This window comes from Nycticebus coucang, chromosome 4 (genome assembly GCF_027406575.1).
Source record: "Nycticebus coucang isolate mNycCou1 chromosome 4, mNycCou1.pri, whole genome shotgun sequence".
NCBI lineage: Eukaryota > Metazoa > Chordata > Mammalia > Primates > Lorisidae > Nycticebus > Nycticebus coucang.
In genome coordinates, this window is record NC_069783.1 from 40,680,975 (window position 1) to 40,695,679 (window position 14,705).

General features: G+C 35.3%; 1 protein-coding gene across 6 annotated transcripts in view; it reads left to right on the forward strand.

Moving 5' to 3' along the window:
- The window catches only part of EML4 (EMAP like 4), a 259,337-nt gene that overhangs the window by 189,955 nt on the left and 54,677 nt on the right, over positions 1–14,705 (forward strand). For all 6 annotated transcript variants that reach the window (XM_053587448.1, XM_053587443.1, XM_053587447.1 and 3 more), the window contains 5 exons: positions 5,319–5,442; positions 6,649–6,798; positions 9,949–10,018; positions 11,374–11,484; positions 13,669–13,764. In XM_053587448.1, coding sequence (XP_053443423.1) covers positions 5,319–5,442; positions 6,649–6,798; positions 9,949–10,018; positions 11,374–11,484; positions 13,669–13,764 — 551 coding nt within the window. The remainder of the gene's footprint in view (positions 1–5,318; positions 5,443–6,648; positions 6,799–9,948; positions 10,019–11,373; positions 11,485–13,668; positions 13,765–14,705) is intronic.

The window sequence follows — 14,705 nt, forward strand, 5'->3', positions numbered from 1 at the left end:
TCACTATAGCTTAGGCTGGTCTCGCTATAGTTTAGGCTGGTTTTGAGCTCGTAAGCTTAGGTGATCCGCCCGCCTCGGCCTCCCAGATTCCTGGGATTACAGGCATGAGCCACCACACCTGGCCCTTAAGTGTTTGATAGTGTATGTGTCTAGAGAAATGACGTAACAGCTTTTATCAACAATATCCTACAGAATTTTTTCTTTATAAACTATCGCTGATCACATTCAATTAAGAATATACATTTTTTTTTTTTTTTTTTTTTTTTTAGCCTAAGCTAGTAAGTTCTAAAGCTGAGATTTAAATAAGGGTCTGGTTAAATCAAAGCTTGTGTTCTATTCACTCCCTCTCCATCCCAGAAATTTTCAGTATGCCCAGATTGGAGATAAACATTGAGATTAATTACATTTAAGTAAGCATCTTCATTATTAAATGCTGATAGTGCAGGGGTGGTGCCTGTGGCTCAGGAGTAGAGTGCCGGCCCCTAAATACTGATAGCGCTATACTGTTTCCTAACTATCATGAAGTGGATAGTTTAATAATTTCTTTATCTCTCTTTTTCTAGACCACCAGATTTTATATTAATGTTACTGATCTCATATTCTGGTCAGTCCTGTGGCCCATCCCTTAACCTTCACTTTGCTATGTAGTTTACAGTGAGCACAGCCAGGCAGTAGCCTTGGGGTAATAAAAACATTGACTGTATGATCACAAAACTTGAGAATCTCAAGAAAAAGTTAGCAATTAGAATTTGACAGTGACTGGAGGAAAGAGGCTCTTATTCATCTATATTTTTTACCTAATACCCAAGATAAAGACTGTCATCTTAAAAAAAAAAAGGTTACAGGGCAGCACCTGTGGTTCAAAGGAGTAGGGTACCGGCCCCATATGCCAGAGGTGGAGGGTTCAAACCGAGCCCCGGCCAGAAACTGCAAAAAAAAAAAAAGGTTACAAACTGGTGACATGTTTGTTGTGTGCAGGCCAAAGGTGTGTTTTCACACAATATTTTCCCTTTTTAGGCAAAGGAGAAACATTTAAAAACTGAGAGATGTCACAATAAATTATAGATTTCCTATTTCCCTTGAAAAACAAGATCAATAACTGGGCCCACATCCTTCATAGAGCTGAGTAGCTGCTCCCTTCCTGACAGAGGGTGAGAGTATGCTAGTTTCCTCACCCCCAGTCATTCTGTACTCTCCCACTTCTCTTATTTGCATTTCCTGCATATGGATTTGTGACCCCTGTTTTCAACATAAAGTAGTAAAATCAGCAGATTTCTAGCTTATTTACCTATACTTGCTCTTCTGTGGGCACTTTAAATCTTATAAAGAAATATTATAGCACACTAAATTATATAAGCTATTGCTAGAAAGAATTTAGAATGGTTGCAAGTTGTTCTCATATTATGAGACCTCATATTATGCTTTACAGATTGTTGTCTTAATCAGTCACAATTCTAAGCACTAAGTATTATTGTTATTTTCCATATTAGGGAAGTGAAGCCAAAGTCTAACAGCTACTAAGGCATACCTGGGACTTAAATCTCTAAGGCTCATGTTCTTCCACTATAGTGTATTGGCAGGAATTGTTTGAAGGGTTTAGGTTATATCAGGGGTCCTCAAACTTTTTAAACAGGGGGCCAATTCACTGTCCCTCAGACCGTTGGAGGGCCGGACTATAGTTTAAAAAAAAAAAAAAAGAACAAATTCCTATGCACACTGCACATATCTTAATTTGAAGTAAAAAACAAAACGGGAACAAATACAATTCATACCGCTTCATGTGGCCCGCGGGCCACACTTTGAGGACGCCTGGGTTATATACTTCAACTCCAGCATACATGCTACCAGTTGATAAGCAGGGAAAATATTTTCATTCTAACATTGGTGTTTTTGTATCAGAATAGTTGGAAGTACTAGACTGTTCCTTTGCTTTCCCACTTAGTTGCTTATGCTGCTTGACAGTTGAGAAAACAATGAATATGGTATTCTAAACTGTCTCTGTTAGCAAAGGAGAATGTTGTTTTTTCTTGATTATATTGCTAACCCTTAACCCTTTGCTGGACAGACATTCCCTTCTAAGTGGCAATAGAAACACCTATTAAAATGTCATTCAGAAAGCATTTATGATGTATACCTCTGATCAGAGATCCTGAGAGAAATTCCAAAGGACAAGGTATCTGCCTTCAAAATGTTATAATCTTAAAAAAAAAAAAAAAACTAGAGGGAAAAATTAACAAATTGACATCTAAAAGAGTAAACTATATATTAAAAGGGGCAAGAAAGTACAGATTAAGGACAGTTACAGCTGTGACTGATGATTTAGTTATCATCAAAGTCCAGCTATTCTAAAAATCACAGGAAGCAGGGCCCACTTTTAGATTCAGAAGTAATAAAGACATATATCATGTGACGTTAAAATCATAGTGTGGGAGGTCTTAGCCTGTTCTTAGATCAAACCCTGAGGCTGAGCACACTGAGTAATAAAAATAAAAATAACTTGAACTTCTCACCCATAACAAGCACACTTTTTAATCTGACTGAAGAAACACTTACAGACATCCAGCAAGTAATTTATCTTTCCTTCCTCTTCCAGGTTTGCGTCGTATAAACAACTGGATTATTATGTACTCATTTCTCTAAGCAGCTTAGGTCATTGTTAAAGAGCCTAACGTTGTTTCAGCCTCTGGTTGATGGTCATATTTTCAGTCTGTTCTAATGCTATTTTCATATCATACCAGACTAGTTGGCAACTCCTAGACATTTGCTATGCTTTCATATTACTTTCCTTCTTTCCTTTTAGGCTGGTTTGTAATCTTTTCACAATCGCCATCAACATTTATTAAGCCTATCTGTATGTAAATCACCAGGATGCTTTGGGCTGGGATGAGTGGGGTTTGTTTCTTTTAGTTTTTGAAGGAATAAGAAACAGACCCATCTGTTTGGTGAAGTAGTATTTCCTTTTGCAAAAGATAGATAATAAATACTGATTTGATTCTTGACTAACATTTTTACTTTTAGACTGTTGCAGATCTTGTAAAAGAGCTATTGGTTTATGTAAATAAAAGATGTTTTAGAACCTATGCTGCTAATAAGAATACTGTTTCCTAACACTGTCTTGAAAATTTTAATTTGAAAATTTTTTTACAAATGAATTTAACTGTTTAGACTCGAGACTGGTTGTAAGTGCAATGTAAAGAGAAGTTGGTCCTCTACCTTCCTGCTCCTCTCACATGCTGAGAATCGTAGCTCTTAGTCCCCTTCCCCATCCTAATTTGTGAAGATGTTTGCTCCTCTCCTTGTGGTATATGCTGAGGTCATGTTTTGTTTTTATTATGGTAAGAACACTATGAAATCTACCTTCTTAATAAATTTTTAGTGCACAATACGTTACTATTGACAGTAGGTGTGGTGTCGTACAGCACATCTCTTGAACTTACTCATCTTGCTTGGCTAAAACTTTATACCTATTGATTATTAATGGCCCATTTGTCCCTCCCCCAGGCCTTGGTAACCACCATTCCACTCTGATTCTACAAGTTTGACAGCTTTACATACCTTACATAAATGAAATCATGCAATATTTGTCCTTCTTTGGCTTATTCCACTTAGCACATTATCTTCCAGGTTTATCTTTGTTGTCACACGTAGCATAATCTCTTGCCTTTTAAAGGCTGAACTGTACTCCATTGTATATGTGTACCGTGTTTTCATTCTCTGTTCGTCTAGGATGTTTCTGCTTCTTGGCTGTGGTGACTATTGCTGCTATAAAAACGAGTGCTTATATGTTTAATTTATTGATTTCATTTATTTGGAAGATACTCAGTAATGGCAGTGCTATGTTGTATATGTGGTTATCTACTTCTAATTTTTTGAGGACCCTTCATCCTGTCTTCCAAAGCAGCTATACCATTTTGCATTCCCACCTGTTCATGTAGAGGTTCCAATTTCTCTATATCCTCATTAACATTTGCTATCTTTGTATTTGGATAATAGCTGTCCTGATAGGTATGAAGTAATATTTGATTTGGATTTCTCTGTTTGTTAGTGATGTACATTTTTTTCGTGAACCTATTAGCCATTTTTATGTCTTTGGAGAAATGTCTATCCAAGTCCTTAGCCCATTTTTTAAAGCCAGTTATTAGGTTTTTTGCTGTGAAAATTAATACATCTGAATTTCATATACATTTTGTAGATTATAATGCCTTACTAGATATATGATGTATTATACAGTATAGCAACTATTTACATAGTACTTACATTGTATTTAGTGTCGCAAGTAATCTAGAGATGAATATATTGCCTATTCTGTAGGTTGCCTCTTTATTCTGTTGTTTCCTTTGCCATGTAGAGACTTTTTAGTTTGTGAGGGCATGTTTTTTGATGTCTCATTAAACACTAGTAGGTTGATCAAGTAGTGTGGTGGACATGGTTGTTGTCTATCCAGACAATCTCTCTTCTTTTCAACTATTAGAAAAACTTTCATCACAAAATTATTTTCTTTTGTATTTTTCTGCCTCAGTCTTTCTGGCCTTCTTGAAGAAATGTGTCAGCTTAAATAAATTATATATTAAATATAAAAATATTTTCAATTAAGGAAATGGCCAATATTTTCTTTTCTACAGCGCACGCACACACGCATACATATATATGGCCCTCCATATCCATGGATTCCCCATCTATGGATTCAACCAACCAGAGATCAAAAATATTCAGGAAAAAATTGTCTTTACTCAACTTGTACAGACTCTTTTTCTTATTTTCGAAAGAATACAGTAGTACAATTTTTGTTTTTTGTTTTTTTTTTGTAGAGACACAATCTCACTTTATCGTCCTTGGTGGAGTGCCATGGCATCACACAGCTTACAGCAACCTCCAGCTCCTGGGCTTAGGCGATTCTCTTGCCTCAGCCTCCCAAGTAGCTGGGACTACAGGCATCTGCCACGACACCCAGCTATTTTGTTGTTGTTGTTGCAGTTTAGCCGGGGCTGGGTTCTAACCTGCCACTCTTGGTATATGGGGCCGGCGCCCTACTCACTGAGCCACAGGCACCACCCTCTATTTTTATATAGCATTTACATTGTGTTTTAGTGTTACCAGTAACAGGGACTTGAGCATCAGTGGATTTTGATATTTGGTCCTGGAACCAGTCCCCCACAGATAGTAAAGGATAACTGTATAACAAAAGTAATTATATACAATGAGAATAAAACTTCAAAATACTTATATCTGTCTTGTTTTTATTGTATCACATTAACAATCCACTTTTCTATGATTATACAGAAAATACATGACTTAATTTTTGTCTTGTGTTTCAACAGAAGGGGATTATATTAAAATGTTTATGCGAGGTCGGCCAATTACAATGTTCATTCCTTCTGATATTGACAACTATGATGACATCAGAACGGAACTGCCTCCTGAGAAGCTCAAACTGGAGTGGGTGTATCCTTCTCTACCGTGACAGCAAATCTGTTGTCATTGTTCCTGTTTAAGAAAAATTAATTTCCCTATTCTCTAGAAAAATTAAAAGGAAGACATCATCTTTAATCCTTTCACATGTTTTTTGCTATTAGCAATTTAAAGCCATTAAAATTAATGTCTTCAGAAAGAACAAGTATTTCATTATTTCAACAGAAACTTGTGGTATAATAGAAAAGATACTGGACTGGAATTGAAAGAATAGTATTTGAGTTTGGGCCCTGGCGCTTGCTCCCTATGAACCTTAACTTACTTTATTTATAAAAGGTGTTAATAACCTCTACTTCACAGGGCTGTTGTAAGAATTAAATAAGAAAACATGAATTACCCATTTTGTAAACTGTGAAACTAAATATGGTGAAAATTATCTTATTAAGAGCTCAAATTAACAAGGCTAATTCTAATTCCAGAATTAACTTCTCAGCCAGCCTTTTTTTTTTAAATTATGGTTTGAAACAAATCTCTCCTAATTTTATCTAGAAATTCTCACTTCTCCCAGAACCTCTCAGAAATTTGGGGAAGCAGAAGTAGCTAATAGTTTGAACTGTGCTGTCTGCCCCCGATCTTCTATACCTCCTCCCACATGCCTTGACTTATTCCCTCCTTTAGGCAGAAATTAGTTTGGAAAAACTCGCCAATCCTGTAATTTTGTACATCTTATTTTTCACAGATGTGCTGTGCCTACCTGTCCCTTATTCATCATTAGGCCGAGCATAACTGTCACTTTCTCAGATAGGCTTGCTTTTGCTCCCTCCCTTCTCTCTGTCTCTCCATGGAAATTAGATCTTTGTGTATGCTTTCTCTTAGCATCCTGTTATTTTTCTTTCCACAATTTATAATTATATATTTCACAATCATTTCTTCTTTGCCAGAGTCTTAAGTTCTAGGGACATAGGCCCCTTGTTTGCTTTCTTCAGAACTCTTATGTTCACCACTATGCCTGATACATACAAGAGACTCTATGTTTATCTAGTGAATTCTGGAAACTAAAATTTACATGTTAAAAGGCTCAAGGTTGCACAAGGGATAACAGTAGGACATGAGTTTTCAAGGTCTAGTCCAGTCCTCTTTTCATTATACCTTCCTGATTCCCGTTAAGTATCTATGAAAAAATTATTAATAGCACCTTGAAAATTATATTTATTAACACCCTTGACTATTTTTGTTAAGATATGGTTATCGAGGAAAGGACTGTAGAGCTAATGTTTACCTTCTTCCTACTGGGGAAATAGTTTATTTCATTGCATCAGTAGTAGTGCTATTTAATTATGAGGAGAGAATTCAACGACACTACCTGGGTCATACAGACTGCGTGAAATGGTTGGTATCATTTAACATTGTTGATTTTGTTCTTTTCATGCCCTCATTTTAAATTTTTTAAACTTTGAGTTTTATTGAAAATGATTTCTTGTGGAGAGTGCAGAATGTACAGATACTATGCGCATTCTGTAGAGTATATTTTAAAAAGAAAAAAAAAAGGACTTATAGTCCTCCAAAATGGTTGGTGTGGTAGCAGCAGCAATAAAATATACTTCTCATAAATCTCGATTGGGACTTCTGCTTTCTTAGGTCCCTTATAGTCCTTTTCTTCTTTGGTTTGTAACATGAAATATATGTGGGGAAAATTGGACTTGTTCTTGTTTCTGAGAGTGATTATTGATTACTCAGTTTTTATTGAGGATTTGTCCTTTGTATATAGCATAAATTTTGGAGTTAAAACTTTTCTTTTTAGAAGAAAGAAATAATGACTAAATAAGGATCATAAGTACCCCATAGGATATCAAACTGTAAAAATGTGAGAACCCCTTTTAAATGCTTAGACATATTTTTTTATTATATAAATGTCTTACTCTTCAGGTAAATTCAGTCACTTATTGCTTAAATTTGTTGTTTTCCAACATTTAAAAATCTTCTCATGTCTACTATTCTGGCAACTATATCTTTATCTAGAAAAAATGAATATATGACTATTAGAATATTAAATGCATGTTGAACTTTTAGAGATGATTAAAATATTGCATTTTATGCTTATTTATTAAGCATATTATTGCAGAATATAATATTATTGCAGAATAATATTACTGCAAAATTATTTATTGCAGCATTGTTTGTAATAGTAAAGATTTTAAACAGCTTAAATATCTTTCTGTTGGGAACTGTGAGGTTGTGGTGTACCCATAGGTCACAATGTAACTGTGAAAAAAGAATGAGGAATTGAATAGCCGGGCGTTGTGGCGGGCGCCTGTAGTCCCAGCTACTCGGGAGGCTGAGGCAAGAGAATCGCTTAAGCCCAGGAATTGGAGGTTGCTGTGAGCTGTGTGAGGCCCCGGCACTCTACCGAGGGCCATAAAGTGAGACTCTGTCTCTACAAAAAAAAAAAAAAAAAAAAAAACAAAGAATGAGGAATTGCTTTACGTATTAATTGGAAAGATCCCTAAGATATATTCCTAAGTACAAATATTAAAGAGCAGGAGAATGTGCACAGTGTTCTACCATTTGTGAAAAAAGAGATGGAGAGTAAATGTTTATCTTGGTTTTGCATGTATGTAAAAATTTCCTAGAATTTTTAATAAAAAGAAACTAATTACAGTTATTACCCAAGAAAGGGCTGCAGAGGATAGAGATGGTGTAGAGTTAATGAGATCTTAACTAGATTTGGCAAGTGGGAAAGAGACTTCTCACTATGTCTCTTATAGCCCTTGATATTCAAACTATGCAAATGTATTAACTAATTAAGACATTTTAATTTGAAATTTTTGTTTAAAAAGTGATCTGATTCTAATTCAAGTAGCAGAGACAAAACAAGAAAGGCAAAATGTTCATGTGTTAAATTGTTACTTACCTTTAATGTAGTTGACCTCGATACTGGGCATAAACTATTTAAATAAGAAAGAGAATTGGGGCTCGGCACCTGTGGCTCAAGCGGCTAAGCGGGTTCAAATCCAGCCCAGGCCCACCAAACAACAGCGATGGCTGCAACCAAAAACTAGCCAGGCATTGTGGCAGTCACCTGTAGTCCCAGCTATTTGGGAGGCGGAGGCAGGAGAATTGCTTGAACCCAGGAGTTGGAGGTTGCTATGAGCTGTGATGCTACAGCACTCTACCCAGGGTGACAGCTTAAGGCTCTGTCTCAAAAAAAAAAAAGAAAGAAAGAGAATTGGTTAAAGAAACATTGATAAACACCCTCTTAATAATCAAAGAAATTAAAACAGCATACTATTTATAGCAATTAAATTATTGAAACACATAAAAAGATAAAATTCTTTTTATTATTATTTTTTTATACCGTGTCTCCCCCAATGGAATGCTGTGGCATCACAGCTCATAGCAACCTCAATCTCTTGGGCTGAAGCGATTCTCTTGCCTCAGCCTCCCAAATAGCTGGGACTATAGGTGCCCACCACAGTGCCCGGGTTTTTTTGTTGTTATTGTCTTTGTTGTTTAGCAGGCCCGGGCCGGGTTCCAACCCACTAGCCCTGGAGCATGTGGCTAGTACCCTAACCACTGAGCTGTAAGTGCTGAGCCAGAGATAAAATTCTTAATATGGGGAACTTGTAGTAAAACTTTTAGAACATTTTTTATTTTTATGACAATTTAAATTGATACTATTCTTGGGGGAAATAATAAGCAATACATACAAAGAAACAAAAAAATTTATATTCTCCTATGAGATTACCCTGTGGTTGCAAGATACAGAAAGAGTCTAGATAGCAACGTGAAGACATCATTTTTTAAATTTTGTTACTTATATGTGTATTGTGAACAATTTGGGCACATATACTTTACTACTTTTCATTTTTATTTAAAAATTGTTTGCCCCATTGCTGTGAGCTGTGTGACACCTTTGCACTCTACCGAGGGTGATGAAGTGAAACTCTGTCTCTACCAAAAAAAAATTGTTTGCCCCAAGTTTAACTTCAAGAATTTAGCATTAGGAACTAATTAAAAGGAAGACACTATGTGTGAAGATGTTCACTGCTATTTTCTTTTGTAGAAAAGTAGAAATGGCCTAGAAGATGGTAGAGCTGTTAATGGTATTTGCCAGTAATATGTTTAAGAATTATGTAACAAAATGAAAAACTGCTTATATCTTAATAGGTTAAAGTTACACAATACAATACTGCTTCTTCACTGTAACAAAACCATGTGAATATGTTTGCCTATGTACATAGACTAGAAAGGAACTTGAACAAATGAAAACAGTTTTAATTTGTTAGCATGCCACAGTCGTGAATAAATATTTGCTTTGAATTTAGTTCTGTTAATTTGTTCAGTTCAGCAAAGAAAGATAAAATACAACTTAGATATCTTCAGATAATTGATGTTTGCTTGCTAAAGAGAACAAGTAGGTCAAAGTGAGTTTTTTTAATTATTAAAACTATTTGGTTTGAAAAATGTCAATAGAAAGGTACATTTCTGCTATTTCACATGTTTCCTGTATTTAAAATGATTGTTAATACTACTTTTTAGCCTTGCTATACATCCTGACAAAATCAGGATTGCAACTGGACAGATAGCTGGAGTGGACAAAGATGGAAGGGTGAGTGTGCATTCTGTACCTAGGAACATTACTATTAGATTGGAATTGATTATAATTTTAACCACAACTCAGTTAAAATTTAACTGGAGAATTTTTAGTATAAACAAGGAAAAAATATGTTAGAATGTAAGAATACATCAAAAGACAAAATCATACTACTTAATCTTTTTTCCTAAAAAAAAAAGTGTTCTCCCTAAGAAAACTGTATAATACTTGTAAAAATAACAGGACTAGTATGCTTATTATATTTTACTTTACATCTGCCAGAAGGTACTGCAATTTTCCTTAATTGGTAGATCTCTTAGTTTAATTTATTTATTTAGAGATTGGGGAGGGGGGGGTCTCACTATGTTGCCCAGGGTGAACTTGAACTCCTGGACTCAAGAGAGCTTCTCGAGTAGCTGGGACTACAGGTACATATTAATGTGCCCAGTTAACCACATGATTTATGTATGACCAGATATCATTTAAATAGTTGCAGTTACTAGTTAATATTGTTCAAATGGTTCACATACAAATTTCTTATTTATGAGGATCAATTGAATATTAATGATGACAGATTAGTTATGTGTTCAACTACTCACAACATTCTTTGGCTTCAGTTTCTTTAAAGAGAAGGAGTAAAGAGTTTCTACTGGATGACTTCAAAGACTCCAGTCAGTTCTAAATTCTACTTAAGGGCTATTTGCTTAACGATTTATTAGACTTTTTCTTTTTTTTTTAAGTGTTGTTACCTTAGTAATGAAGATAATGCTAAAAGCAAAGTCTCCAGAGTAAATTTGCTTGGGTTAAAATCCTGACTCTAGTAACTGTATAACTTTTAGTAACTGTATAACTTTGGGCAAGTTATTTAAATCTCTGTATCCCAGTTTCCTCATCTGTTAAATGACAATTATAATAATACTTGTAACTCACAGGATTATAAAGATTAAATGAATTAACTCGTGTCATACTTAAAGAATAGTATGTGGCACATACTAAATACTCATTATTTGCTGTTATTATTGTTGTTATTTCCTTATTTTTATAGTACCCTGTTTCCCCGAAAATAAGACAGTGTCTTAGTTTAAGGTGTGCTCCCAAAGATGCGCTAGGTCTTATTTTCAGGGGACGTCCTATCTTTCCTGTAAGTAGGTCTTATTTTCGGAGGATGTCTTATTTTCGGGGGAACAGGGTATGAGGAAAATATACCTACTCAGGATTCATTAGGGACATGTCTAAATCTAGTAGAGTTTTTGTTAGATATTTATCCATTCCTATTACTTTTTGAACATGGCAGATAGTTCCAATATGGTAGTAGTATTTATTTGAATGCACTGAATACCAGTTAGTCCTTCTATCTTGTGTTTTTGCAGCCTCTACAACCCCATGTCAGGGTGTGGGATTCAGTCAGTCTATCCACACTGCAAATTATTGGACTTGGAACTTTTGAGCGTGGAGTAGGATGCGTGGATTTTTCAAAAGCAGTAAGTAACAATTTTAATTAGAAGTAAGCAAATTGAACACAAAAGCAAAAAAGAATTTAAGTGGTGTCCATAGAAAGTGATAATTATGAAACGAGAAATGAGATGCTAGCTATCACTAAATGGCTATCATTTTAACTAAGTACTAAAATACTTTAATTAGTATCCAAGATACTACAATTAATTATTCTTAATTTTGTTCTGTCTTGAGATAGGATTCCATGATAGTAGCAGGAAATGGTTAGAGTAATAATACATAGCATTGTACAATTTGAAGCAAGCAATAGGAGGTGCTTTCACTTCACCTTGAATCAGATGAGATCTGTTTTATTTAGAAAATTCACAGACATGAAACTTGGCCAATTCTGCACAAATACTGCCTTTTTCTGGTGTCATATTAGCGGTGGAAACAATCAAACCTTTGTATTCCCTAAAATCATTCATTATCTTGGTTCTGAATTGATGACAGCATGGGCTTAAAATTTTGCTATCTAAGCCTTGAAATTTATTCTGAGGAGAAAATAAGATGTTACTCATAAACATTCTTTTTTTTCTTACTTCCATATAATTATGGTTATATATGCAGGCAACATCTACATTTTAGAATCCGTATTTTTACAGGTTCAAAGATAAATACTTGCTAGATTTTGTTGGGCTTCTTTTATGCTTTAGAATACACACACACACATATGTATGTAGTCATGTGATCTCTTCGGTTCTTGGATTATAGAAGTTTTGTGGAACAAGGAAGAAGAGATAGTTGTAGAGCAGAAATATGAATTTGGGTAAATTTAGGAACTTTACTAGGATGAAGGCACTAAATGTCAAAAGTTTACCCAGTCAGAAATTGGGAAAAAGATGTTTAGAAAAGGAGATAAGAAGACAGAACAGGAATACTTTCATTCTTTTCTTCCCCCTTCCCCTAAAATCTCTGTCAGAAACTATTGTCCGTTTGCTGAATTGCCTCATACTTTAACTTCTCCTAGTTCAGATAATCTTTCCAATATGAGTTAAGAGAAGGGTAAAGAGAAGAGAGTAGTAACCTCTGCCCTTCTTCAGTGCCTCTTACTCTTCACTGTAGTCCTTTCTCTGTTCCATAGACATTGTCAGGCAACAAATGCTACTAGGAAAAAAGTTGATTAATATCATCCATAGTTTTCCTTAATCTCAGAGGCTTAAATTATGTGAATGAAAATGGTTTCAGAAAAGTAGGAATTTATTTTTTTAACTTGGCTGTTCACATTAATGTAAATCAGGTATCAGAGAAAACAAATCAGCAAACTTTAAAGTAGCCAATTAATTTTAGTTATATTGTTTCACAAAACTGTCAAAATTTAGTCAGGAGCAAAGTTAGGAAATTATGTACAATTCTTCCTGCCTGCCTCAGGGGAAAATACCTTAAGACAGGAAGCAAGAAGGAAGTATAATAGAAGGCAAGATGTCAAGTAGGAATCAACCCGAGGGGAAAGAATTTTAAATAGAAAAATTCTTAAAAAAGGTATTTTCTATTTCTGAGGAAAATATAATTTTAGGAAATAATATCATTATCTTTCTTTTTTTTATTATTAAATCATAGCTGTGTACGTTTATGCAATCATGGGGCACCATACACTGGTTTTATAGACCGTTCGACACATTTTCATCACACTGGTTAACATGGCCTTCCTGGCATTTTCTTAATTATTGTGTTAAAACATTTACATTCGGGTGGCGCCTGTGGCTCAGTGAGTAGGGTGCCGGCCCCATATGCCGAGGGTGGCAGGTTCAGGCCCAGCCCCGGCCAAACTGCAACAAAAAAATAGCAGGGCGTTGTGGCAGGCGCCTGTAGTCCCAGCTGCTCAGGAGGCTGAGGCAACAGAATCACGTAAGCCCAAGAGTTAGAGGTTGCTGTGAGCCGTGTGACGCCACGGCACTCTACCCGAGGGCGGTACAGTGAGACTGTCTCTACAAAAAAAATAAATAAATAAATAAATAAATAAAAATAAAAAATAAAATAAAATAAAACACATTTACATTCTACATTTACTAAGTTTCACATACTCCCTTGTCATTATCTTTCAAAGAATAATGAGTTTAAAGGATTTTGGATTATCTTACTGTTGACAGTATTAATAATATGATATTTCTTTCTTAGAAAATCAGCCTTATCCAGAAATTTTTAAATGACTTTACTTGACTTCTTTTTAGGATTCAGGTGTTCATTTATGTGTTATTGATGACTCCAATGAACATATGCTTACTGTATGGGACTGGCATAAAAAATCAAAAGGAGCAGAAATAAAGGTAAATCAAAAAATTTTTTAATTGAGTATTATCTTTTAGAGTACATTATTAGTTTTGCAGGTACTTGAAACTATATTGCATACCCTTAAGTTGGCCAAATTTGTGAGATGTATTGATCTATCTTATGGAATTAACACTACAGTTATATAAGATAAAAAACAGTCAAGTAGCTTGAAGCAATGTCAGTATTTCAGATGATATTGTGCTGCTGAAATGCCAAAGTAGATGGCTAATTTCAAAATTAAGATTGGACACGCTTCTTGGCTGCTGCTTGTTTATTTAAATGTGTTATTTTATTCAATCTTTAAAGCTATAGAAATCTAGAAGAAAAATTCAACCATAGCTGGCTCACCACTTGTGGCTTAGCAGCTAGGGCTCTAGCCACATTAACCAGAGCTGGTAGATTTGAACCTAGTCAGGGCCTGCCAAACAACAATGACAACTACAACCAAAAACAGCAGGGCGTTGTAGCAGGTGCCTGTGGTCCCAGCTACTTGGGAGACTGAGGCAAAAGAATCGCTTAAGCCCAAGGGTTGGAGGTTGCTGTGAGCTGTGATGTTACAGTACTCTACAGAGGGTGACATAGTGAGACTCTGTCTCAAAAAAAAAAAAAAAAGAAAAAATTCAACCATAGGAATATGGCTGATGTAACTGAAGGGCTTATATAGTAAGTTTTTGGTCTTAATTAGGCTTGTAAGATTATTATAGAAAATGTTATAGCATTTATAATTGCTGTAGAATAGGGTTGATCCCTTTGCATGGAGCAGGATATAAACTGCAGGAAGAGTGTATAATTAGCATTGCAGCTGCGTTTACGTGGGTAAGAAATGACCTTCCTCAGGCAGGGAGAGAATTCTTAGTGACAGAATGGCTTTAAGAAGGATATGCCACATTTGCCATACTCTTAAATAACATCATGTTTCTCTCCAACTTTTCTCTTT